The sequence below is a fragment of the Erithacus rubecula genome, assembly GCF_903797595.1.
Source record: "Erithacus rubecula genome assembly, chromosome: 1".
In the NCBI taxonomy this organism is placed as follows: Eukaryota; Metazoa; Chordata; class Aves; order Passeriformes; family Muscicapidae; genus Erithacus; species Erithacus rubecula.
The window spans coordinates 23,255,320-23,282,303 of record NC_136658.1 but is presented as its reverse complement, the minus strand read 5'-3'; the positions used below and the strand labels follow the sequence as shown (position 1 = coordinate 23,282,303).

The following is a 26,984-nucleotide window of genomic DNA, read 5'->3' as shown; positions in this document are numbered from 1 at the left end:
GGCTGCAGGCTGATGAGCATCACTTTCATCAGCAACTGCTGGCTTATACCCATGGATCCTTTTCTTTCCTGAAGGCTGCATGTGAAAGCAGCACAATAAACGACTGGGGAACTCACTTAAGTTAAAAGTTGTGTTTATTGTACTATCACAGCTAAAGAGATGACCCAAGGATGACAAAAAGCAGAGGCTGCTTGAAACAAGTAGTGGGGCTGAAAAGTGTCAAGCCACATGACAATTAAGGCCGACTCAAAACATGGCCATTTCACCCGGCAAAGACAAAAGCCTTATTGTGGGCTAAACACATCTGTAAAGTCATCTGGAACTGGCAAACTCAGCACTGCTACGAAGATTTCCACCAAGAGATAAAGATTTGGCAAAGCAAAAAGATGAGAATGTCTGCATAACAAAGCATAAAGCAAAGACAGCCCTTCCCATCGCACCCAGTCTCAGAGACTACGTTTTACCTCACCTACCATCAACATTGTAGACTTTCAGGCCAGCCATGTGCTTGGCTGCTCGGGATTTGGAGGCTGTTAACAAGGCTGGGTTGTAAACTGTGAAATCTCGGTAGTAATTTTCCAGAACCATCAGTGCAGCTCGTTGGATGCTGGGGAAAGAAGAAAAAACAAAACAAGACAAATCCCCTCAGATCGAAACAAGCTCTTCTATTTCTGTAAAATATATTTTAGAAAGGAAGAAAGAATAGTGATATTTCTTGGAATACAGTAGTCATGCCTACAGGACCGTGCAATACACAGAATATTACTTACTCTCTAGGACCTAAACATTAATTTGAGATGCAATCTCTGCCCTCAGCTCAATAGGATGACAGGAAATCTCTAAACAAGGGCAGCACATAAAGTGAAGCACTAGGCTGCCTGCAGCACGGGAAATTACAGAACAAGAGCTCAGCCCACCTTGACACTGTGCTGCAGAGACCTTACTCAGGGCTGACCAGAACACCACAAGGGTTTTGCTGTAGCTGGCCAGCTTGGATGGAGGGACCAGCTCAGAATGGATGCTTTTCCTTCTGTGTCATATCCAGCCCCACCTTGCAGCTCCTCAGACCTCCTCCATCCCAGCACTGACAAGAGTGTGATCTCTTCCACTTTCACAGCAAGATAAGATCGCTGCCTGAAGAGTATGGCTGCCAGAGACAGGATTGCCTAATTTTGCTTGTTAAATCCCTGGCTAGGGACAGAAAGAGGAGCAGTGACACTACCTCCATCCCTTTGAAGTGATGCCTTTACATAAAATGATGACACATGGGAGCAAAATACACATGCCAGGCAGCAGGAAAGGCTCAACCCAGAGGTATCTTCATATGCTATCATTTTGACAACGGAGAGAGAGAGAGATGACTGTAGGCACTGTTACCGACAAATAGGGCAGCATTTCAAAACAAGCCCGAGGTCTGGTGTTTAAAAATGAGGGACAAGGACACAGCTCTCTCCATGCTACTCTGGCTCTGTGCCTCAGCGCAGCACTCGACTCAACTGGCAGCTACACTCTCAGCAAATCACCAAGATCACCCATTCAGCCAATTGGAGTTTGCTAAGGACCCACACTAAAAATAGTTTTTGTGCACTCAAAATTAACAACTGCCAACACATTTGTTGCTAGTGAATTGGCAAGGTCACTTAGCAACAAGACCTCTACGGAGGAAAGCACCAAAGTGTTCTCACATGTTACAACATAGGAAGAAAACATTACAAGGACAGTAAGGTGGGAAAAGAAGGCATTTACAAATTAAGCCCTAAATTCAGTGCTACTGAAGATTCTGCCTGTATTCCTGGAAGAGCAATTTAAATTTTCCTCTGCTTTGTGCTAATGTCTGAGGTTGCAATACAGGATGTGATCAAAAGTATGTATTCTACCACGATCTGTTGAAACCAGGTGGGGCAGTGATCCTTATCTCCATGGGAGATATTCTCTGCTAATAGGCCATCTTTTAAAACCAGGTGGGGCAGTCATCTTTGTCTTTTCCACAAACCATCATTCCCCCAGGAAGATATTGTCTGTTAATGGGCCATTGAGTCCCACTGCATGACTGAAAAAATTACATCATCCCATTGTAAAAAAAATTACATCATCCCCCTCCAGCCAGGGGGAGGAACCAAGCCTTTCCTACCTAGATAAAAACTGAGATTTGGAACACCAAAGCAGCCTTTTCCCCACTGGATTCCAGAAGAAAACTAGACCTTTCCACATCATCACTGCACCTCTGGATGAAAACTGCACCCTTCTTCAGGACCACTGCTTCAGCTGAACCACATCTGTCCCTGCAGGACCACATCTGTCACTGCAGGAGGACTGTAGCCACCATTTAATGGGATTGCTACCAACACTATGATTTGATGGGGTGTCAGGTTATATTCTGACTCCATCAGTGTTTTGAGTTTGTTCTTTGTAATACTGTGTTTCTATTTTAATGTTCCTAGTAAAGAACTGCTATTCCTATTCCCATAACTTTGGCTGAGAGCCCCTTAACTTCAAAAATTTCAGCTTGCCTTTCTTAGCAGACACCTGTCTTTCAAATCAGGAAAGCTAATATCAAACTTCTGCACCATACCCAAGTAATTTAAACACACAGACATGCACACCCACCCGCCCACCATCCTCACTCTACAGCTGCCACACTCCCACTAATCAGTGAATTAAGCACAGATGCCAGCCTGTCACAGAACAAGCAGGCTTGTATTGGACAATTGATTCCGCCATACATGGGAGAAGCAGTCTGGCTTGATAGACAGGCTTCCAGGGAACAGTGATAGGAGAAGATTCGGAACCAGACAGGGATTTGACCCAATGAGTTCCTGCCTGGCTCTAGAGGCTATCGGTCAGAGAGCTGGGTAGCCTGAACTTTGAACCAATCACAAGTGCTTGCTGGGAACATTAAGAAGGGTATTTAAGCTACTGTTGAGAACAATAAAGTGCTTTTGTAGCATGGATCACAGAGTGCTGTGTCTCTGTCTCAGACAGGGACTGTCCACGTTACAATTGGTGACTGCTGATATGATCTGACAGAAAAATTAATTTTTGATTTATTATCATGGACAAAAGGTGAAGGGGTAGAACTAACTAATGAAGCTGCATTTAATATAAATAACTGCACTAAAATTGGAGAACAAATATTAAATGCTGCTTTAAACGATGATAAAAATGCAATTAAGGCTTTAAAACTGGAGCACTATCTTAAAGTTGCTAAAAGAGATAAAAGTCGATTTATCTAATAGCAGCATGGAAGAAAATGTACTTACTCCATGCACAGAGACGGCAGCAATCTCGTGGCCACCAGCAAGAATAAAGAAACACAGCCTCCCTCCTGGGGCGTAGGTCCACCACCGGCCCAGCCCCAGTGAGGCGCGGCTTTGCCACTGGCCCAGCCCTGGTGGGGGCGTGCCTCCTACTCCAACTACGCCCTAGTGGGAGGTACCCTCTCCTTCATCCAGCTTTTGTGGGTGGTACCCCCGATCATGGTCCAGTCTCGGAGGAGCCACCTTGGGACCCCAGTCCACCCTTTGGAGGGCGTGACTTCATCCCAGCAAGCAAGCATGCCTCCACCTGGAGTTACCACAGAAACCCCTTGCCAAAAAATGCCCAGAGAGGGGAATCCCCGATGACATCATACTAGGAGTGCCTTTGGACACCTAGAGAAAGCCACCAGAACCAGGAAGTAAAAACACCAAAGCTTCGAACTCAACTTCTGCTTTAAATAACAGCTCCGATCCTGCTGTGATCTCTGAAACCAAGCCTTTGACTACACCTCGAACTGAAAACTGTAAGTTTGTAAGGGTAGAGGGAGATTTTCACGTCCCTAGTTTAATTAACATACAGCGTTCCTGGGAACAGGGAAATTTCTTCTCAAATGAACACCTACACACTAAACTTTCACTAAGCCATGGGGGGAGAAACACATAGATGTAAAAGGGGAATATCTGCAACCAAGTAGCATTTTCAAACAGCCCAAATCACACGAAAAGCCACTATCCCAGGTAGGGGGTGGGACTCAAACATCTATAGTAGCATCATAACCAGACATTAGAGTGTAGGAAAAAACCCTGCAGAATGCTCACCAGGTGAAAAACAGCAAGAAAAGAATTACCAAAGTAAAGCTTCATAGAGACAGTAACAAACAAACCAACCTGAAAAGGTAGCACCAAATACATAGAAAAGCTAGAACACAGAAACAGAGAACAAACCATCTTCTCAACAAATGTAACAACATGCTACTTGCCTCATGTCTTAAGACAGTTAACATCAACCAAGGCGATGTAACCAATGTTCACCTTCAGCAGAGCTCAACAGCTGCTTCACCCACCTCTAACTTAACTTTGCCAAATCCTGTATATTTTGCAAACTTTACTAAGTTAATATATGCCTTGTTAACCTGGTTTTTTGCATTGTGCCTGTGTCACGTGGATTACAGAGCGCTGTGTCTCTGTCTTGGACCCAGCACTGTCCAGGTTACACCAGCCCATTCAAGTGATTCTGAGAAAGAACAAAACCAGATTGTTCACTGAGTAGCTTCATCAGTCAGTATTACAGTACATCACCATTCATTTGCTGTGTACCTCTGAGATTATGAATTTAGCTTTTGAAGAAAACTCTTTTGGATCCAGCTAGAGCATCTTAAAGAAGTTTTACCTTTCTGGTGCCATTCCTTCATATTTCCTCACCTTACATTTAGTAAAAAGCAACTCCATTTCTGTAATTAGCTACTGATTTGTGATAAAGAGCCACTAGTTAATCAAAGAAACAATTTTCCTTCAATAAAATAGTACAGACTGACCCACTGCCAGACACACAGAGGCTGACACAGAACAGGTGGACTCTGGCAAGCTTCTGATTTCTACTGTGAATTTGCTGCAGCCCATAAACAAAATTCCATAAAAGTAATCATGTGGCAGCAGCATATATTCCCCCTTCTGCCTGCATTCAAACATTATCAAGTTTTTCCATCTGCGCTTCTCAGGAAGCTGAAACTCCATAGAGTTTCATCACAAAACACAATGTTTGGAAAATCAGAACCAACTCAAAACATGAAGATTAAAATGAACAATTATTCTCTGTTAACACACTGTACTCATTTCAAACAATACTGGAACTTCCATCCCAGCAGTGGGAAATGTTTGGGAGCTCCACTGACCCAACTAGCTCTATTAGGACAAAACACAATGCATGACAGCAGAGAATAATTTATTTTTACACATACACATTTTCCCTGGACCCCACTAACAGCATTATCATCAGGATGCCAGCTTTCCCCACCTAACATCCCTTCCATTTCCTCATTAAATAACCTTCCCCACCAATTTGTTGGCATGACCAAGTCCAAACAACAAAGCTTTTACACCACAGCAAGCAACGATTATTGCCCTGAAAATTAAAGCCCAGGCATTTGTTGCTGATGCAAATCCAGTACAGGCTCAGTCCCACACAAGATACCCCAGTCACACAGAGAGGTCCTCTCTGTGGAAGAAAAATGTAATAAACATCAGTTTCCTGAATTTCTACCAGCCCATTTCTGTCTCCCATGTAGTCCATCCCAAGCATGGCAGGTTAAGAAGACAGATACTAACTACAACTCTTCAAATTCTCTGTTGCAGTAAAAAAAGTAAAATTAGAAGCTGCAGACAAGTAAATTAAAAGGGTCACAAACATTCACAAGAGCAAGGAAAAGGCCGAATCAGAGCCTCCTGAGCTGTGCTGCTCAACCTCTTCACCCACATCAAGGGGAAGCTCATCCTGCCCTGTGCAGGACAGCCAGCCTTGCCCCACCCAGGTGCCCCAAGCAGGCAGAGTACCCTGAGCATAGCAGAAGGGCACTCAACACCCTTGTGCAACACCACACACCAGGAGGGGGGCACCACAGGCATGGCAGCACCCAGAGCAGCCCGGAGGAGCCAGCAGCAGTGAAGCAAACGCCAAGGAAGTCTGATGTCTCCTGACAGTAATCCAGGCTTTCTTGGCTTCCCACTGCAGGGCAGGCCCTCTACTGCCCTGCGAGCAAGGTGAAGGGGCAGCAGGAAGCCGACTATCCACCCAAATAGCAGCTCCAGTGGGAATGGAAACTGGCAGCCTTCCTGGACAGGCAGCTGCCTGCAGCACTGTCTCAGGAACAGTTCAGCACCATGTCGGTCACTGCATTCATTCACCCCAGATTTCAGCAAGCTGGGCCGAGGCTTTCCTTTTGTTCAGTGCCTGGAAAGAATGGGGAGGGGCAGGAAGAGAAGGAACAGAGTTTTGATACTTAATCACCGGTATGAAAGAGGTCAGAGGATCATCCTCACGTCCCATCCAGGCGGTCTGCCAGCCCAGCATATTCCAGGCATTGTAGCAAACCACCAGAACACAGAAAAGTTGTATCACAGAAACAGAGAAACCATCGCAGAAAGGCTTGGGTTGGAAAGGACACTAAAAATTCATTTAGTTATAACCCCACCCCCACCAAGGGCAGAGCCCAAAAATCAGGACACAATCAGAATTTCCATGCAAAGGTTCAGATTCAAAACTTACGGCATGAGAAGAAAACTTCTTGTACAATCCAGCAGCCTAATAGAAACACGATTTTCCTTGCAGGCAGTGTCAGTGAGGCTCTATGCTTTGTTGCTTTGCGTTCTGTGCTGTTGGAGGGTTGCTTGTCTCTAATTATTACTTTTACTCCCCTGAAGAAGGCCATATCTCACAGCATGCTGCCAAGAGGGAAAGCAAATGAGCAGACCTAGCAGAAGCACAGGGTACCTCAAGCGGCATTTGGCATCAGAGCCCTTTACTAACAATAACTAATTAACTTTTACAGGGCATCCAAGGAAGTGGAAGAGGGGACTATGTGACACAAAATCAGCAACTATTTTTTTCACTCAAAACAGTAAGTCAACAGCAGTTTTGTCTGAGTACTTGCTGCTACAAAAATTTTGAATATTTGCACTGTGCCTCAGAGGCCATTCTGACTTTGTATTTGGCTTCTGTGACACACTACACCAATACCAAAATTGTCTTTTCTTAGTGGATTTCTAGGAAAACAGGCTAGTACTATACTGAAGCAAAGCACAAGGAAAAAAGCCTGTTTATATCATCAAAATACTGGCTTTGGACACTGATGGTTTCTAGGAAAAGGGGTTTGAGTTTTATGAAGTGGTGGGAAATTGGTGATAAAAATAAAAAATAAGGAGAGAAAAAAAGATTAAAAAGTGAGGCCACACCTCCGTGCACTTGTCCTTCACATGGTTTTGGCAGTTTTGTGCTTTCCCGCTAAGCTAGAAATGTAGTTTGTCGTGGTACTAGACCAGACACCAGCAGCCACTGAGAATCATACTTTTGCAACACACTGTTGCATACTTTTGTCTGTGTACACATCCAGAAAGAGCTGAGCTGTTTGCTACCAGAGCGTTCTTGCTATAGATGCAGAACTTGCAGCATCAGGGTTTAGAGTGAGCCACACACACCTAAAATACACAGAGATAGTGAGAGGTTTGATGACTGCTGTGCTAATTGAGGGCTGAGGAAGCCTGAAGTTATTTAATGAGATGGTTCCCAGCACAGACACCTCTCCTCCAAACATTTTTCTTAACATTCTTCAAAACAGACACAACACCAAAACAACCCAAGGTCTCTGGGCACATTAAACTCTTGCCACAGTCAATTTGGAAGTTTGGCACCTCAAAGAAAAGCTAAGAAAAGATTCCGCAACACAGCCTTCCAAGGACAGCCAGCTTTGTCTCACCAGCTGTCTCCAGCATAGAATTGCATCAAGTCTGCCTACTGCAAGAGATGCTGACATCTCCTGGGGCACTGAGCTGCTCATCCACAGCATTTTGTACTCTCTAGAAGTGTTGTCAGCTCACACCTAACAGGTTCAGAGTAATGCTCTGCCTTCCCTTGCCATACAATCGCATCTCTGTCCCAGAGAACTCTCTTTTTTACCTTTCTCATACACTTGCCAGGGCACAGAGCTAGAGCTCAAGTTTCTGGTCCTTCACCTTGTTGGACTGTTTTCCCAGAGCAAAGTCACCAGAACTAGAAATAAAACTGGAAATAAACAATTAAAGTAAAATTAAAGTAAAGCAACATCTCAGCTGAAGATGATTACAGAAGGGACTGCCACCATCTTCTATGCAGACTTGTCTCCCTGCTCTGCCTGTCATAGCTACAGGTGAGCCCAGCACAGGCAGCACTGCCACACCAGGCGCCATGAGCTGGCAAGATGCAAAGGATTTGGTACTCTCTGTCCTGCCTAAGCAATACCTTGGAGCAAGGCTCCTGACAGGACCAAGGTAATGCAGAAGCCATTTGCAGTGCTGGCAAAAGCACAAATGCCTTGGCTACAGTTCTGTCCTCTCCAGTAAACAGAGGCCAAATCAGATCTCAGCAGATATACCAAGACAGGGAACTTCTCCAGCAGCCGTGGCCAAACAAGTAGAGCAGAAAAATCCTTTTTGATCGTCATAACTACAAAAGCATTTCAGTTTGGTACAGTCAACAGAACAGGACTGCAGTTCCTAGGAAAAAGAAAACCACATTTTCTTGCCAGACAATCACAGCTGAGATCTCTACTTGGCTAAGGCAGGCAAGCAAAGTCCTCATCCTCCCTGGAACAAGCACTGGGCAACTGGGACACAGCAACTGTTTCAGATACCCAACTTCTTGCATTCGGTGAGGCAGGGAAAAGAATTTGCAAGATCAAACCTTTATCAGAGAAGGGAAGAAAGCCTCGTCATAGTAGCAGTTTGTCAGCATGACTGCAGCACAGCTGCTGTACCTGAGGAAGTGAACACCCATCCATTAATGGTGTAATTTATATGGAACCCAAACACACAGAAGGTTTGCCCCAGTTTTGTGGTGACCCATTCTCCATCTTTTCTCCCCCCCCAAAGCCTTTTTAATAACATGCAAAAAAAAAGGACAGGAATTCAGTGTGTCCCCATCTATATCCAACACTGAACATCTGAACAATATATGACTGCTATATATTCAAGGAGAGCACCAGCGCAGATCTTTTAACCTCAGATCTCCCCTTTTCTGCCCTGTGCAGTCCAAGACACATCACTCTCCAACAGACATTTTAAGTCTCATCTTTTGCAAGACAAAAATCAGAATGAACACACCAGCTAAGAAATACAATAGTTCACTGCTGATGTAGGCAGGAATTCAACATAGAAATTTTCTGAATGAGAGAGAAGTAGAATTAATTTTCAGGTTGGGTTTTCAGTTTGTTTGCCTCAAACCTCAAAAGAAGCCTAGTCCAAACCCTCCAGTACAGATTAAAAAGATTCCTGCAAGTCTGCTACTAATGTTGCTGTTACATTTGAATGTTTTAATTTTGAAGGGAAGCTGTGAGTATTTTTGAAAAACAGGATTTTATAGGAGGGTATGACCAAACTTGGGGGGTGGGGGGAAATCAACTCCTTTACCTGAAACAAACCAAACAAGCTACTTACTTAAGCCTTCCTGAGGAATCCTGTAAGAGCACTCCCAGGCCAGCATTAAGAAGGCCAGCTACAGAAGTACAGAGCACAAAATTTTAGCCAGCTGCTATGAAACCCCAGTAAAACAAATGGCATGCTCCCACTGCAGTTCTCCTTCTGAGAAACTACTAAGCCTGATACCTCATGAAGTTAATTAGTCTTTAGGGTACCAGCACACAGCCTGAATGGGCTTCAATTCAGCCAGTTCCTCAGACACCAATAACCCCATGCAGATGCCCCAACAGCTCTCAATCTACTCACTTGCCTTTGACACCATACAACACACTAAAACAGGTGAAGGCCCTACTTCCTCACCAAACAGAAAGAGAACACTTGCTACCAGCATCTCATTGCTCCAGGGTCTGCTGCAACACAGACAGGAAACATGAGAGGCAAAGGAGCTGCCCATGTCCTGCCATGTATCTGGCATGTCCCAGACACCTCAGTAAACCAAAACACCTGGCCAGACATCCACACCTCAAGCCCAACCCAGCACCCTCAGGAGCCACTATTACTTTATCTGGACCTGGAGAGCAGCAGCTATTGGATCTAGGAGCTAGAGCTCAGAAAGTTTTCCAAGGGCATTGTTAGCATATCAAACATTTGTCTCCATTATATGGTTTTGACAAGAAGTGGGGATACCCTCATGTGAGCTCATGAGAATATTATCTTCCTTATTCATGAGAAAAAAAACCATAAGCAAACCACCAGCTATCATCTGCTCACACTGAAGTAAAGCCAAAGCTGTGAAAGGCTTTTTTTCATCTATCGAGCAAACTAGAAGTTTGGGAAGGAAAGCAGTGAGAGAAGAACACAAAGGGGACAACTTAAGTGAAAAGGTGATGTCAAGAAGCTACTGCTGAGCTTTCCCCACAAACCTACACAGCATGGTAGACACAAGCACCCCAGAAATACACAGTTGTTGACAAAGCAGGGACAAGTTGGTTTCCCCAGGCACTGTGGGTGCTGCATCCAGCTGCCAGCAGCCAAAAGGGATCCACTTATCCACACCAAAACTGACAGAGATCCATGACCAATTGGAGAGTCAGGGACACTGCTGAAGTCAATCTTACTGTTAACATTTGCACAGCTGAGCAGATTATTGAGGCGAATGAGCCCTGTGGAAGGAGATTCGCATGACTCAAGATAATAATTCACAAAGTCCAGTCTCACAGCTAAAGATATGACTATAAACCAAACCCATATAAGTAAGCTGCCACCTGTTTGTGCACCATGTCCACCTCTTAGTCTTCAAGGACATGACCTGAGGTGCTCAAGACCAATCCGTCATGTTTGGGCCAAGGCTGGTTCCCTGTAGGTCAGATGGACTGGGCAGGAGAAGCAAGGACTGGAGGCTCTCCTTTCCCCAAGGCTCAGCAGAGGAATAAACTTTTGCAGACAGAGCCTTTCCCACCAAGGATGGCTCCTGCAGACTGCGGGAATCTATGGGGCCTGAGTGGCATCCATGCAATACTCAAAGAGCTGGCAGATGTCATCGCAAAGCCTCTCTTTAGGATTTTTGAGCAGTCACTGTCCCAATTTTCAAGAAGGGCAAGAAGCAGGATGCCAGATACTACTGGCCTGTCAGTACCCCTTCAGTGCCTTGTAAAGTGACGGAGAAGATTATTCTGGGAGGTATTGAAAAACACCTGAAAGTGTGATGACATTCATCACTCACAGCCAACACAGCTTCATGAGAGTAAAGTCCTGCTTGTCAAACCTCCTTTCCTTTCATGACAAGGTAACCCAGCTAGCTGATCAAGGGAAGCCAGTTGGTGTAATCTTTTTGGATTTCAGCAAAGCTTTTGGTACTGTCTCACACAAGATCCTACCAGACAAGATGTCCGTCATTCAGCTGGTAAACACATCATAATGATGGGTGAGCAACTGGGTCAGGCACACAGGGTTATAGTGAATGGCATGACGTCAGACTGGAGACCTGTTACTAGTGGGGTTCCACTGGGCTCTATCCTCAGCCCTGTGCTCTTCAACATTTTCATAAATGCCTTGGGTACAGGACTGGAAGGGATACTAAGCAATTCTGCAGATGATACAAAACTGGGAGGAATAGCTGACACCCTTGAAGGCAGAGAGGCCCTGCAGAGAGACCTGCACAAACTGCAGGGCTGGGCAATTCCCAACCATGTGAAGTTCAACAAGGGAAAGTGGCAGTTTCTGCACCTGGGATGGGGCAATTCTGGATGTACAGACAGACTGGGGAATGAGATGCTCGAAAGCAGTGCCACAGAAAGGCATCTGGGGGGCCTGGCCAATGGCAAATTGAATATCAGACCATGGCCATGAGAGAACTCTATCCTGCATCTTTCTGTCAGCTCCACCAAACCTTTCCTCTGCCACCAAAAGCCTTTGTAAAACAATAAACACCACAAGGGTAGTTAAGAAGACTATATGAAATTAATAGCAGAAATGAAACTGAGCAAAATAATCCAGGTAGAAAAATACATACAAACTGTAAAACTACATGGATATTTGGGAGAGGTGAGAAAGGATCAGGCTGCTGACAGGATTTTTTTCTGCAGCAGCATTAGCTTAAGAAGTGATGCAGAACTATGATCAAACATTTACGCAATTGAGGGGTGTACCGAGAATTTCTGAGGGAGGTGTAACCTCTAAAAAAAAGGTTTCTACACATTTGAAGTTGTATTTAGGATTTAGAGACAAGTCGGAGGACAGAACAATACCAAGGTGTGCTTTACCCTCTGAACACAGGAGTAAGGAGCAAGATCATGAGCTTACCCTGCATGCAAGAGTGAGCTGAGATAGGCACTTAGTACAGACACAAGAGATTAAATACCAGACACCCCCAAGCCCTGAGCTACATGACATCCGTCAGCTTCCAGCTCAAGTTTGTGTCCTGCTCAAGCACCCATGAACCCTGCAGAAGCCAGCAACATATGGGACCCTGGATTACCATTTTCAGTTCCTGGGAGCAGCATAAACCATGACAGCAATGTATTTCCTCTTCCCAGCACACATGCACGCTATGCCTCTGATCAGTAGTCTGAGGTCAAATGAAAAAAAGTATATGTAGGAACTGGCAGGTATAGTAAAAAGTTTGTAAAGCGTCTGCATTTACACAAGATAATTTAAAGTCTATTCGTGCTTATAATAAGGACAGTCTTCAGCCAAGGAATTCTTCAATCTACATTAATAGTTATGAAGTAACTAAGGGTGGGGCTTTTTGTTAGTAGTTTTTTGAGGGTGGGAGAAGAGGTTAGTTGCTGATATAAGGTGCTTCTTTCAAGCCAAAGCTATGAATACAGCTTGAATTCCAATGAAATAAAGTGTTTAAAGCTTCTACCAGCAGCTAAACTACAGTGCTGTAATAAGATTTTCCATTTAGATGCTGCATCCATGAAACATCAGCATTTAGCTCTTGATCCTACAGCTGCCTGGTCAGGTGCTCTCTCTGGAAAGAGGACCATCGCTTCTTTGACTCCCAGGTGGGGATGGGATTAAAGACTTTGAAAGAGGTTGTCTTTCAAGTCAATACAGCAGCTTTTACCTGTTCTCAGATTCCTCTTAAAACACCTGGCAGTGTTATTCTCCTGAAAGCCTAGGCAGACAGGCCTGAAGATGCTGCATCCATGCTAGCCACTAGAAGACCTTAGCACACAGAGGGGTATCAACTCTCAAACTACAGCCCAGTCCTCCCAGCACAGCATCCCTTCACCACACACCATCCCTTACAAAGTTCCACCCCAGCTAGCTTTGCACAAGCAAGAGCCACCTGATTTCATAATCAGCACTCAGCAACCCTACAAACAACACTGGGGCCAAAGGGACATGACCCGCAGTTCCAAGCTGAGAAAAAATTCAGCCCCAGCAAGGATGCAGATAACTCTCCACCACGACTAGAGGAATGCAAGCCAGAGTCAGCAGCCCGAAGCTTCAAACCACAGCCAAGGGTCATTATGGCTGTGCCAGGAAGCTGTTTTTCTGTCAGCCAGGGAATAACTCTCCCCACAGTGTCAGCTGATGTCCCCACTTGACCCACACTGAACAAAAGAAATTTAAGCACTAAAGTTCATTTACGCATGTACTGGAGGGGCAATCAAGTTGTAAGTGAAAATATTGCCCTCAATTTTATTGCCATTAATAAATAAAAATAAATACATTTCTACTACTACCACACAGTTCCTTATTAACTTTTCCTTACTTCTTCAGGGTAGAGTTTGGAATAAGCTTCCATATTTATTAGATTTTACTTGTTGTGCTACATGAGAACTGTAAATTCACAATTCCTTGTCCTCTTAGCAAAATGTGAGCCTCTTCTTTTTCCCCCAAAGGACACACAGCTCATGTCTTTGCAGATATTTGTATTTCATCATCCAACACAAGTAACAGACATCAAAGTTGAAGGGATGGATATTTTTTTCAGCATTCAAAGATAAAAGTACTTTCATGGCCACAAAGTTTGTTCAGCAGCTAGGGAGGCCATCTGTCTCTGTGGGTGGTACACACAGGCACTTCATAGGGCGGGAGAGCAGTGGAACAGAAATTCCATGACAAACCCCCTAAGTACAGGGTAGGCTGGAGTGCATACGGTTCTTGGAGTTCTGGGCAGTGTCGGTTTTGAAAGACAAGCCAACAAGAAACGAAATCCCTGCAGATCAACCCAATGGCATTTCCTCCACACCATCTCTTTCAGAAAGATGAAGCCGAGCAGCTCCTCACCAAGGAGTAAGTAACACTGTACTGGCCATGAGGGTTAATAATTGACAGCAGGCACTTCACTTGCAAGCAGGCTTGTAAACTTTTAAAGTATTAATTAATCAAAAAACCCAAGACTGCTCCAGGATATAACAGTCAACCTGAACCACTTGCCCTTGCTGCCTGATGCATCTGCAGGAGCACAAATAAGACTGGTACCTGGCCTGGTGTCTGATGCACTCAGGTCACACTGCTTAGGGTGAGGAGGAGAGGAGAGATGGTGTATGCACAGAGGGTGCTGGGGGTGATCAGGGATCAAGATCAAGGAAGAGAGGAGAGAAGGGAACAAAGATACGAGCACTTCAGTTCCCCGGTTCTCTCCCCTTTATCAAAAGGAGGAGCAGTTCCATATGAAAATCCATGTGTAAAATCTGAAAACTGTATGCAGAAAGGTAAGAGGCTCAGAAAACATGCTCTTTTCAGAAAAGCACACCCTCCAAGGTTTCAGAGACAGACTTCACCGCATCAGAAACTCCCAGACAAGTTGTACACGTTGTCAATACTTCTGGTGCATCCTAGACTTTCCCCTCACCTGTAATGAGGAGTACCTGGCATTGCTTGAGCTTGCTGTTCACTTCTGTCACAACAAGCAGAGGTGTTGCTCTGAGCCATGTCTTACACCCTACCTGAAGTTTGCTGGGAACACACCCCTTGCACCACCCAGCAAACCCCTGTAAAACAAAACAAGGCACCATAACTCATCTGGACCATCAAAGGAGACTGCTCCTTACTCAGCAGGCAACAGCACTTTTCTTTTCAGAGGCTACTGGAAAATTCCCTTCTGCAATTCCATGGGTACCCTCCCGGCAAAAGCAATCATATCTTTGTAGCACCATCCTCCAGAAGTAAGGCAGCAGACACAGGCAGGGGAAAAGTATGGCCTAAAAATGACTAGAAATGGTTAAGAATGTGGCTGAAAATCTCCTCCTATCTAAGTCATTATCAGTTCATCCACAAGTAAGAGCTTTCTTCCCTATTCCATGACTACTTCATGCAGGGGTGTTTGAAAGGTGCTAATGCTCAACTGCCCACAGTGAATTAATTTCTTCAAGTTTAGGACTGGGAGGATGGAAAAGCAGCCCAAATGAGTTTCAAGAATTTGCAGAGATGATGAGTTGCAAAAAGGTAGTGGTAAATGCAATTTTGTGAAGTCCTGCTGGAGAGACAAGAGACAGTGGAATAGGGACCACAAGTCTGACACCTCTCATCGCCAAAGAAGCTGATCTGGAGGAGACCCCTCAATTCCCTCAGGAGCTTCACACTTGCAAATGCAATTAACACCCATTCCGCTGGCTATAGAACTTCTTGGGAGGGAAGACTGATCAATATTTGTGCTCATCCCTTTTGATGATGGGCAGGAGAAACTCACACAAATGGGCATTAGGACACCTTATACAGATTTCATGACAGGGAAAATGTATTCAAGAACAAGGCTAATTTCACACAGGCCGGAGGCTCTGGCAACAGAGCTGGTCTGCAAATTATGCGTAACATGCTGTTCTAGCATGTTCCTGCAATCAAAGCAGCAGGACAGAACAGTTAATAATGTTTTGCTACAGAACAAGGTAAAAACTCATCAGCTCAATCTGTTTCATCAGTGTGCATCTCTACAGAGGATGGTGAGGTTGAAGAAACCCGAAGGAGAAAGGAGGGTCAGTGTAATTCCTCAAGACCTTAGGAACATACAGCAAACAAGCTGCACACAGGGGAGAAGGAAAAGCCTGGAGTGTCTCCAGCAGGATTTATGACATCTCGGCAGGTGCAGCACTGGACTATGGTGCACCAATACTTGTCCTGAAGTCTCTTCTGACTGCCCTAATGGAAATAACCTACAAGTGTATGTGTGGGGTCAGTCCTTCACCAGAAATCAGCAAGATTTCAGCAGCTCTTGCTGAAGAAATAGCTCCAACTGCCTAAACCCACGGTTACAGCCATGCTAGAAACAGAAATCAAGGTGTCTATATTCCATGGAAGCTTTCCTTTTGAGGAGTAAAAAGATTTTAAGACAGCATAAGTGTTGACACAACTCCAGACAAGAGCACTCTGTACAGTTCAAACCCTGACCTTGTGCTCTTCATTAGCATCCTTTCTATGGGGAGGTGTATTTGAGCAGCAAGATCAGATGTCAAGGCTTAAAAATTCAGGCTGAAATATTCCCACTCCTTGGCAATCCACACACTCCCTCAAGCACTGAACAAAGTGCCAGTGGCACCAAGGGATGCCTGACAAGAGAGCACCCAACAGATTAATCAGTAAATACTGACAACCTAGAGATCAACTTTGTAAGAAACAGGTCTAACAGGCTGGGAGACAGGCTGAATGTGCTCCCCTTCCACAGAACATGTCTGCATCTCCTTTCTTTTGTGAGTGTGTGCAAGCTACCAGGTCTCTCTGTAAGGTATTGGTAATTCCTGCAGGGAAGGTACAGGGTTTTCAGAGACAGGTACTTGTTTTGAAGAAGCAGCTGTTCCCTTCTTAAATTTTTAAACCACAATTCAGCAAACACCCATGCAAATGAAATGGGTAACAGGGGTATAGAGAATATTCAAGCACAGAACTTTTACCACACAGAACTGCTGTTTCTGAGTACCAAGCCTCTCTTAATTAGATAGACAAGAGAACACTGACTAGCTCACAGCCATCTGCAAAACTTGAACCCTGACTCCAAAGGTGTACACAGGCTTCCCCACCACCTTCCTAACCACCTGGCTCATAAAGGTAAGCCCACACTAGAAAGGACAATGTCCTGGTTCTCTCAGGGATTATGTTACTTTTCTTCCTAGTAAGCTGATGTTTGGGTTGTTGCTAAGTGCTTGCTTACTCTAAGTCAAGGACTTTTCAGTTTTCCCTGTTGGACCATTCAGTGACAAGTTGCACAAGAAGCTGGGAGGGAGCACAGCCAGGACACCTGACCCAAACTGGCCAAAGGGATATTCCATATCACAGAACATCATGCTCAGTGTATCAACTGAGGACAGCTGGCCAGAAGCCATGAATCACTGCCTGGGAAGGGGCTGGACATCAGACAGTGGGTGGAGAGCACTATTTCCTTTCCTTGGGTTTTATTTCCCTCTCTTTCCCCTCTTCATTACCATTACTACTATTACTGTCATTACAATTAGTATTACATTTCACATTAATTAAAATATTAAACTGTTCTTATCTTAACCCATAAAAAGATTTTACCCTTTTTTCTGATTCTCACCTCTCTCTTACAGAGCAAGGTGTGAGTGAGGGACTGTGTGGTACTTACCAGCTGGGGTAAACCACAACAGACAGAATAGAAGACTAAAACTCCTACTCCTTTAAACAGCCCGAAACAAGATGAAATATCACAGCCCTGCTCCTCATACAAGGATGCTGCAAGGATGAGCAAAAGGGAGAAGAGGACCCACTCCCAAACATTTCTAACCTCAGAAAACCATACTAACTATATAACTATACTGCAGCCAGACATTCAGCCTATGTGAGAGATCAGTAATTACCACATGTATTACAAGACATTAAATTTCTTTAGCTGTCTAGACTAGCAAAGCTCTAGGGTGGGAAAGAGTATTCACTGGAGGCAACATGGTTAGCACCCTAACTACAGAAAAGGGAGGGAGTTTCTCCAGTAGAATCCTTCCTACACAGTTTCTGAGCCATAAAGACAATATTGAACTCTGGATACCAAGTGCCAGCATCCCTATTCATAGGGGAAAAACCAAAGCTGCAAATGCAAGCCTCCACTCACAAAAATACTGGCCTTTCAACTCAGAAGTTATCGACTCTTGTGCTCCCCCACCTTTGTTTCCCTTTGTTGTTGCTTTCAGTCTCACCACCATTCCCACCCAACCTCCTGCATTTTCCCAGGCTTGACCTTTCCTGCCATCTCTGCTGCTTCCTGCTCTTTACCCACCCATATGACCAGAAAGCAACCCAGGAGCAGCAGAGGAGTCAGTGAGCTGAGATTTAGCACCACACTCATCAAGACTCCTATTTTAACTTTTACCTCCCCCTGACAAGCTCCTGAATCAAGGCCAAAGGGAACATTTGTTTTGGCAGTCAAGTCTCCCAGAAGAAAAGTTATAGCCAAAGTGCTGGGGGTGGGACCAAGCAAGCCTATTAATAGGCTGATTATAATATGAATTTGGGGAACTACTCCCAAATATGCTTACCGTCCTCGACCTAGGGCTCTCAGGGGTGGAGTAGAATGCCTTACTCAGCACTTTCAAGTTCTTTACTGCATCTGGAGCCAAAGAAGGTAGAAAATCCTATCTGTACCCTGCCTAGCAAAAACATGGTTTGCCAGAAGAGTGGTTGAGTTATTGTTTTCTTCCCTTCCCCCCTAGAAAACATTTTGCTCTCATACTTATGTAGCAGCTCTCTCTACCTCAAAAAAGTCCTATAATTGGAAAGCTTCCATCTTGGATTAAAAAGGGGTGATATTAACAATTCTGCTGTGATGAAAAAAACCCGTAACTACTCCAAGAAGCAACACTGAACAATACAAGATGTCTCAAGTCTCTTCTCACCACCAGCTTCTCCAGAGCACACTAGACTGCATGGATTGTGGGTATTTAAAGCTTTTAAGATATTTGAGAGTATAAAGAGAGAAAAGGTTTTGATTTCAGGAGCCAGACTGTTATACCTGTTAAAACAAGCTGCTTCCTTCCAGGTGGCAGCTCAAAACCTCTCCAAGACTCCTTTAAAAGTGTTAGAACGAGGCAAGCATGTGTCTTGGTTTGAAAGGACAGGTGTCTGCCAGTAAGGGCAGAAGTTTCCTTTTGAAACAGAGACTTTGGTTCCACTCCCCCCCCCCCCAGTATTATAATTGTTTGAATCAAGGACTCTGAGGCAGACATAAGGGGGTGGGAATAACAGCTCTTTTACTAATACATCTAACTGTACAAGCAGAAAACAACAGCAGTTTTTCAAATTGCTAACAGAACAGAATAGATAACTTGGTGTCAGTCCCTTTAGATGCAAGCACGCTGTTTCTGTCCTTAGTCCACAGCCCGGAGCTGCCAAGGGCAGACGGGGGGGGGGGGGGGGGAGCGGCAGCAACCACGCTGGTCCCGGGCGGGAACGGGCTGGAGTGGCTGCTCCTCGCTCACCGTGTGTGCCCGGGTGATCAGCTGTGTCCGCAGAGGCAGGAGGCTGGAACAGGGCAGATGCAGGGCAGGTGATCGCAGAGGTCTGGCCTCCGGCCACGTGGGCTGAAGATCCGGGCGTCCTCCTCCCAGCTCGCCGGAAACACGAGTCCCCTCCCGGAAACCTCAGAGGCCCCTCCGGGAGCCGTTCCCACCTACCCCTTTTGTCTGGACTCATCAGAGACCCTGCGTGTAACCCGGCCAGCTCCATTGGCATGATAATGGGAAAAATTCTTTCAATTGACACAGTAATAGAAAAACACTCAACCCCCAACATTATCCACCCCGAATTTTTTTCCATGCCAACATGCTACATCATATTGAAACCTTTAAATTATATACATACATGTAGTTACAGGCACAGTATCATAGATAGTTCACCCTAGAACAAAGTCCCCTTGGGGTATGCATCGGGTCTCTCCATCCTTTTGCATCACCCACCAAGTGCAACCTGGTCCTTGAGCAAAAACCACCCCACGAACAGGATTGTCTTTGCTGGAAGCAGAGTTCACCCAGACAGTTTTCCCTAACATGCCTCTCAGGTGTACCACTGGAACCTTATCTCCATCTGCTGCTCCCAAGGGCTCTGACTGGGCAGGGCCTGCTCGGTTAGTGGAACCTCGGGTATTCACTAACCATGTGGCCTTTGGTAGATTGATCTCCCAGTTCTTGAAAGTCCCCCCACCAAGTGCCTTTAAGGTGGTTTTAAGCAGACCATTGCACCGTTCGACTTTCCCAGACACTGGTGCATGGTAGGGAATATGGTACACCCACTCGATGCCATGTTCTTTAGCCCAGGTGTTTATAAGGCTATTTTTGAAATTAGTCCCATTGTCTGACTCAATTCTTTCAGGGGTACCACGCCTCCAGAGGACTTGTTTTTCCAGGCCCAGGATGGTGTTCCGAGCAGTGGCGTGAGGCACAGGGTAGGTCTCCAACCATCCAGTGGTGGCTTCTACCATGGTCAGCACGTAGCGCTTGCCTTGGCGGGTCTGAGGCAGTGTGATATAGTCAATCTGCCAGGCCTCTCCATACTTATATTTGGACCATTGCCCCCCATACCAGAGGGGCTTCACCCGCTTGGCCTGTTTGATGGCAGCGCATGTGTTACAGTCATGAATAACCTGAGAGATGCTGTCCATGGTTAGATCCACCCCTCGGTCTCGTGCCCACTTATAGGTGGCGTCTCTGCCCTGATGGCCTGAGGCATCGTGGGCCCATCGAGGCAGGAACAGTTCTCCCTTGTGTTCCCAATCTAAGTCTATCTTTGACACCTCTATCTGTGCAGCCTGATCTACTTGCTTGTTGTGCCTATGTTCTCCATTAGCCCGACTCTTGGGAACATGGGCATCCACATGACGGACTTTCATGGGTAGCTTCTCTACCCAAGTGGCAATGTCTTTCCACTCATCAGCAGCCCAGATTGGTTTTCCTCTATATTGCCAGTCTGCCTTTTTCCACCTTTCCAGCCAACCCCACAGAGCATTGGCTACCATCCACGAATCAGTGTAAAGGTAGAGCTTTGGCCATTTCTCTCTCTCAGCAATGGCCAAGGCCAGCTGAACAGCTTTGAGTTCAGCAAGTTGACTCGATCCACCTTCTCCTTCGGTAGCTTGTGCAACCTGTCGTGTGGGGCTCCATACAGCAGCTTTCCACTTCCTCTTCATCCCCACAATGCGGCAGGAACCGTCAGTGAAAAGGGCGTAGCGTGTTTCATCTGCTGGCAGCTGGTTGTACGGTGGAGCTTCTTCAGCCCAGGTCACTTGCTTCTGCTCCTCTTCATCAGCGAGACCAAAATCTTCACCTTCGGGCCAGTTTGTAATTATCTCCAAAATCCCAGAGCGATTTGGGTTGCCAGTACGGGCGCGCTGCGTGATGAGGGCAATCAACTTGCTCCATGTGGCATCAGTGGTGTGGTGAGTAGAGGGAACCTTTCCTTTGAACATCCACCCCAGCACTGGCAGTCAGGGTGCCAGGAGAAGCTGTGCTTCTGTGCCAATCACCTCTGAGGCAGCTTGAACTCCTTCATAGGCAGCCAAGATTTCCTTCTCTGTGGGAGTTTAATTGGCTTCAGACCCTTTGTAGCTTCTGCTCCAGAATCCCAGGGGTCGGCCTCGGGTCTCACCAGGCACCTTCTGCCAAAGGCTCCAGGACAGACCATGGTTCCCAGCTGCAGAGTAGAGCACATTTTTTACCTCTGGTCCTGTCCTGACTGGGCCAAGGGCCACTGCATGAGCGATTGCCTGTTTGATCTGGGCGAAGGCTTGCTGTTGTTCGGGGCCCCAGTGGAAATCATTCTTCTTGCGAGTGACCAGGTAGAGAGGGCTCACAATCTGGCTGTACTTAGGGACGTGCATTCTCCAAAAGCCGATAGCACCTAGTAAAGCTTGTGTCTCCTTCTTGCTTGTTGGTGGAGACATTGCAGTGATCTTATTGATGACCTCAGTGGGGATCTGGCGCTGTCCATCCTGCCACTTCACTCCCAGGAACTGGATCTCTCCGGCAGGTCCTTTGACTTTGCTCTTTTTAATGGTGAAACCGGCTCCCAGCAAAAGCTGGATGATCTTCTCTCCTTTCTCAAATACCTCCATTGCTGTGTTCCCCCACACAATGATGTCATTGATGTACTGCAAATGTTCTGGAGTCTCACCCTTCTCCAGTGCAGCCTGGATCAGTCCGTGGCAGATGGTGGGGCTGTGCTTCCACCCCTGGGGGAGTCGGTTCCAGGTGTACTGCACGCCTCTCCAGGTGAAAGCAGACTGAGACCTGCACTCTGCTGCCAAAGGAATGGAGAAGAATGCATTTGCAATGTCAATGGTGGCATACCACCTTGCTGCCTTGGACTCCAGCTCGTACTGGAGTTCCAGCATGTCCGGCACGGCAGCGCTCAGCGGTGGAGTCACTTCATTCAATGCCCGATAGTCCACAGTCAGTCTCCATTCTCCATCAGATTTCTGCACAGGCCAGATAGGACTGTTGAAGGGTGAGTGGCTCTTGCTGACCACCCCTTGGTTCTCTAGCTCACGAATCATCTTGTGGATGGGGATCACAGCATCTCGATTTGTCCGGTACTGCCGGCGGTGCACTGTAATGGTGGCAATTGGCACCTGTTGCTCTGTCACTTTCAGGAGTCCTACTGCAGAGGGGTTTTCTGACAGTCCAGGCAAGGTGTTCAACTGCTTAATGCTCTCTGTCGCTACAGTAGCTATTCCAAAAGCCCACCTGAACCCCTTTGGGTCTTTGTAGTAGCCGTTCCTGAGGAAGTCTATGCCTAGAATGCACGGTGCCCCTGGGCCAGTTACAATTGAATGTTTCTGCCGCCCCTTCCCTGTCAGGCTAATCTCAGCTTCCAGCAAAGTAAATTCCTGTGATCCCCCCGTCACCCCAACAATGGAAACAGGTACCTTCCCCACATGTTCTGATGGTATCAGGGTGCATTGTGAACCAGTATCAACTAGCACTTTATGTTTCTGTGGCTTTGATGTGCCAGGCCATCGCACACACACTATCCAATAAATCCTGTCATCCCATGCCTCTCCCTGGCTAGAGGCAGGGCTCCTCTAGCCCTGGTTGTTATTTCTTTCCTGGGCATACATAGTGGAGGTTCCTTCCTGGGGATCTGACAGATCATCCTCCTTGCTGTAATACCCTGCACCTTGCTTGTGGGAGGTTGAGGCTACCTTCATTTTAGTGTGGTTCTCTCGGTTAGCATTTTCCTCCCTGAGCTGACGCACCCGTGATGCCAGGACAGAAGTGGGTTTCCCATCCCATTTTTCCATGTCTTTCCCATGGTCTCGCAGGAAAAACCACAGGTCAGCTTGTGAGGTGTACCCTCTCTCCCTAGCTGGGGGTGTGAAGCTCTGACTTGGGGGCCTGTGACTCGTACTGGTGCTACACTGATCTTCCTCACCTCCTCAATTCTCTCCATCATCTCCTCCCTCATATCCCTCATCCTATCTTTGACCTGTTGGAGGTCCCTGGCCACGGCAGAGACATTGGCCTGCATTGGGCCATTCATCATGCTCTCAAAATTTCTGAGTTTGTTGGCAACAGAACACACTGTCTCTGGGTGGTTATCAGCATTAATCATGGCTATGTAGGTGGTATATTGAGATGGACCCAAGGTTGCCAAATTCCATAACATCTGCCCTGTGCACCTGACCTTGTCAGGGTCACTGTCATGCTGTCCATCCCTCCCAAAGAGTACCTCTAATACTTCTGTCTCTCTCAGCTGCTGGATCCCTTCCTCAAGGGTCTTCCAGCGCATCCTACGGTGGTGCTCCTGCATTCTCTCTCTGTGGACAAACTTCTCTCTCACACTCATTAAAAGCCGGTCCCAGAGGGAAAGGAGGCCTTGCTCCCTTACGAATATCTGGTCCACACCTGAATCCTGGGCCAAGGATCCGAAATTCCTGGCCTCAGTTCCATCCAGTTGTACACCTGTTCCCGTAAGGTCCCAGACCCGGAGTAACCAAGTTGTAAAGGGCTCACGGCCCTGCCGAGCAATGTCTTTACGCAGGTTACGGAGACTATCATATGAGAGGGACTCGGTGACAATCTCAACCTCTGGCTCTCTTGCTGGTTGTGAGGACCCTCCTTGCTGATCCCCATTATCTAAGTGCCTCGTTTTAAACTTAGATTTCCTAGTTTCCACAGGAGCAACTGCTGCTGGCTGTGGCTGCTCCTGTGATCCAGCTGGAACCTGGACAGATACAACATCTACGGGTTCCACTGCAGCACCATCTGACTCTTTAGGGCAGGGGGAGGGTTTCTCACCAGCTGGAGAAAAATACTCCTTCATCATCTGGCTATGCTTCTTCAACATCTGACTTATGTCCTTCACTAGAGCCCCCACCCACTCTGGGTGGGTCATTTCTGCAGTGGGCTGTGGGGCAGGGTTAGGTTCTGGGGCAACATCCCTAGTTCCTGGGGCAACATCCCTAGTCCCTGGGGCAGGTATCAGAGTTGTTGTCCAAGCCAATATTCCCTTGTTTCTGAATGCTAAGTAGAACAGGCCTATCAACAACACCAGCCACTGATTAATAACACTAGCAATTAAAGCAGATCTGAAATCCTTGAGAACTGGTGGGGTAGCCTCAAAAAACTGGGTGATGGGTTGGGAGAAAATTTCTCTTGCACTCGTTACCTCACAGCAAGTACCATTTCTGAAATAACCCCAGAAACATGCAGTTAGAGTACAATAGCTCTGGATCCATGCAACCGCTTCCCAGAAAAAATTAAAAACCCATGAATTCCTGACATAATCAATCCACAAAACGAATCGGATAATAGCTACAGTAACTTTGGTGAGGGGGCCCAAATTCAAATAAGGGCTTGCAAATGGGAGGGAGATGGCTGTGATCACATGGAACACAAACCAGATTAAACCACACAACATATTGCCACTTAAGAGAGCTGTTATTCCCGTCTTAACTCTCAACTCAGTGCCCTCGAGCCCCACGTTGGGTGCCAAAATCTGTCCTGGTTTGAAAGGACAGGTGTCTGCCAGTAAGGGCAGAAGTTTCCCTTTGAAACAGAGACTTTGGTTCCACTCCCCCCCCCCTCCCCCCAGTATTATAATTGTTTGAATCAAGGACTCTGAGGCAGAGATAAGGGGGTGGGAATAACAGCTCTTTTACTAATACATCTAACTGTACAAGCAGAAAACAACAGCAGTTGTTCAAATTGCTAACAGAACAGAATAGATAACTTGGTGTCAGTCCCTTTAGATGCAAGCACGCTGTTTCTGTCCTTAGTCCACAGCCCGGAGCTGCTGAGGGTAGACGGGAACGAAGGCAGGAGGAGAGGGGGGGGTGGGGGGGGTGGCAGCGGCCACGCCGGTCTCGGGTGGGAACGGGCTGGAGCAGCTGCTCCTCGCTCACCGTTTGTGTCCAGGTGATCAGCTGTGTCCGCAGAGGCAGGAGGCTGGAACGGGGCAGATGCAGGGCAGGTGATCGCAGAGGGTCTGGCTCTCCTGTTCTCCAGCCGCGTGGGCTGAAGATCCGGGCGTCCTCCTCCGAGCTCGCCGGAAACCCGAGTCCCCTCCCGGAAGCCTCAGAGGCCCCTCCGGGAGCCGTTCCCACCTACCCCTTTTGTCTGGACTCATCAGAGACCCTGCGTGTAACCTGGCCAGCTCCATTGGCATGATAATGGGAAAAATTCTTTCAATTGACACAGTAATAGAAAAACACTCAACTCCCAACAGCATGCGTGGTGGCAAACAGATCCCAAAGGCAGAAGCAAGTGGTATATGCCTACTCCATCAATTAAAACCACCTCTCCAGCACAGCCATAAGGCTGCTTCTCCGGACCTCCTGAAATCCAGACTGTCCATGCCTGTTTTCACATTCTCCCATAACAGACATACTTCAGCCCCATGCCTCAGCCAGACAATCAGGGGCAGAAGGCAGCACCTTATGACACTGACCTACATTTCATCAACAAGCATTACTTTAATGAAAACTCTACAAAATTATACTGTGAAGATGATTAAGTTATCTTTTTTTTCCATGTTTCAAACATCTCACAATCCTAAGCCCTTAGAAGCTGAAGGAGGTATTAACTACATTCACTTTTTACACAGTTTGTCACATTGAAGCCACACTTTTTATCAAGATCAGAAGCTCTTAGTACTTACACACAAGTAACACACAGAGGACAAACTCTGCCTTATCTGGGAGAATTCCTGATCAAACCGACAGCTTTACCTTTGCAGCAGTAAATATGGAAAGACTGAGGTTTTAAAACACATGTGAACAGACATTATGCTAATCTGTCAAACTAAGGAAAAAGCAACACTAGTTTAGCATTATCAGACACACTTGATGAGACTCTTCTGTAACACAAGACACTGGAGCATTCATGTGCTGCATGGCTTGCATTCAACGTACCAAACAAAACGGAAATCAGCTTGCCAACAAACGAGAAGTTACAAGTTTTCCTACATCTCAAACTTCACAACTCTTTGCTGCCTTAGCATCACCCAAGACATTTCAAAACCCTGCTGCAAAAAAGAATTGGAGAAAACACTGCTTTTAACGCATGTGCTGTTAAATATTATGGCCTTGATTCTTTGCCTCCAATGGCAAGTTAGACATGCAGACTTTGGCAGGTGTAGTATCTCAATTCCTCTGAACACAAATCCACAATCTACCACTAAGCAAACCCTCTCAAACCAAATCCGCTGTGTTTGCATATATGGGTAAATACAGACACATACCAAACTTTCCCTGCAGAATTGACTTATGATTGAACTGCCTCATCACACCTCAAGGCACGATATTGTAACAGGGAAACTCTGGTAGTCATCTTTCCATCTCTTTCATGGTTATGATGAATCACTGACCACAGAATAATTAAGCTCAAAACAGTGATTTCACAAGAAAACCAACAGATATTAGTACATTTTTTGAAATCTTGAAAGAGATGTTTAATTAAGTCAATGGGTGTACTTCCATTATAGAGGAGGGGCTCTCCCCTTCACATTTTCAGAGGAGGAAAAGCAGAGTCCAGACCTACTTCACCCAACAGGCCTTGAGTTTGTCTTTATCCAGGAGAAAACTCCTGGACTTCAGCTTCAACCACTAAATCTGCTTCAAAGCAATTCCACTGCTAAGCTAACAGACTGTTCTACATCCACTTAAACCAGCAG

The 26,984-nt window shown here is 46.2% G+C and overlaps 1 protein-coding gene across 3 annotated transcripts in view; it reads right to left on the bottom strand.

The window, feature by feature from the left end:
- Window positions 1-26,984, bottom strand: part of VANGL1 (VANGL planar cell polarity protein 1) — a 53,552-nt gene that overhangs the window by 12,038 nt on the left and 14,530 nt on the right. For all 3 annotated transcript variants that reach the window (XM_079305623.1, XM_079305624.1, XM_079305625.1), the window contains one exon: window positions 474-607. In XM_079305623.1, the coding sequence (XP_079161749.1) occupies window positions 474-607 (134 nt within the window). The remainder of the gene's footprint in view (window positions 1-473; window positions 608-26,984) is intronic.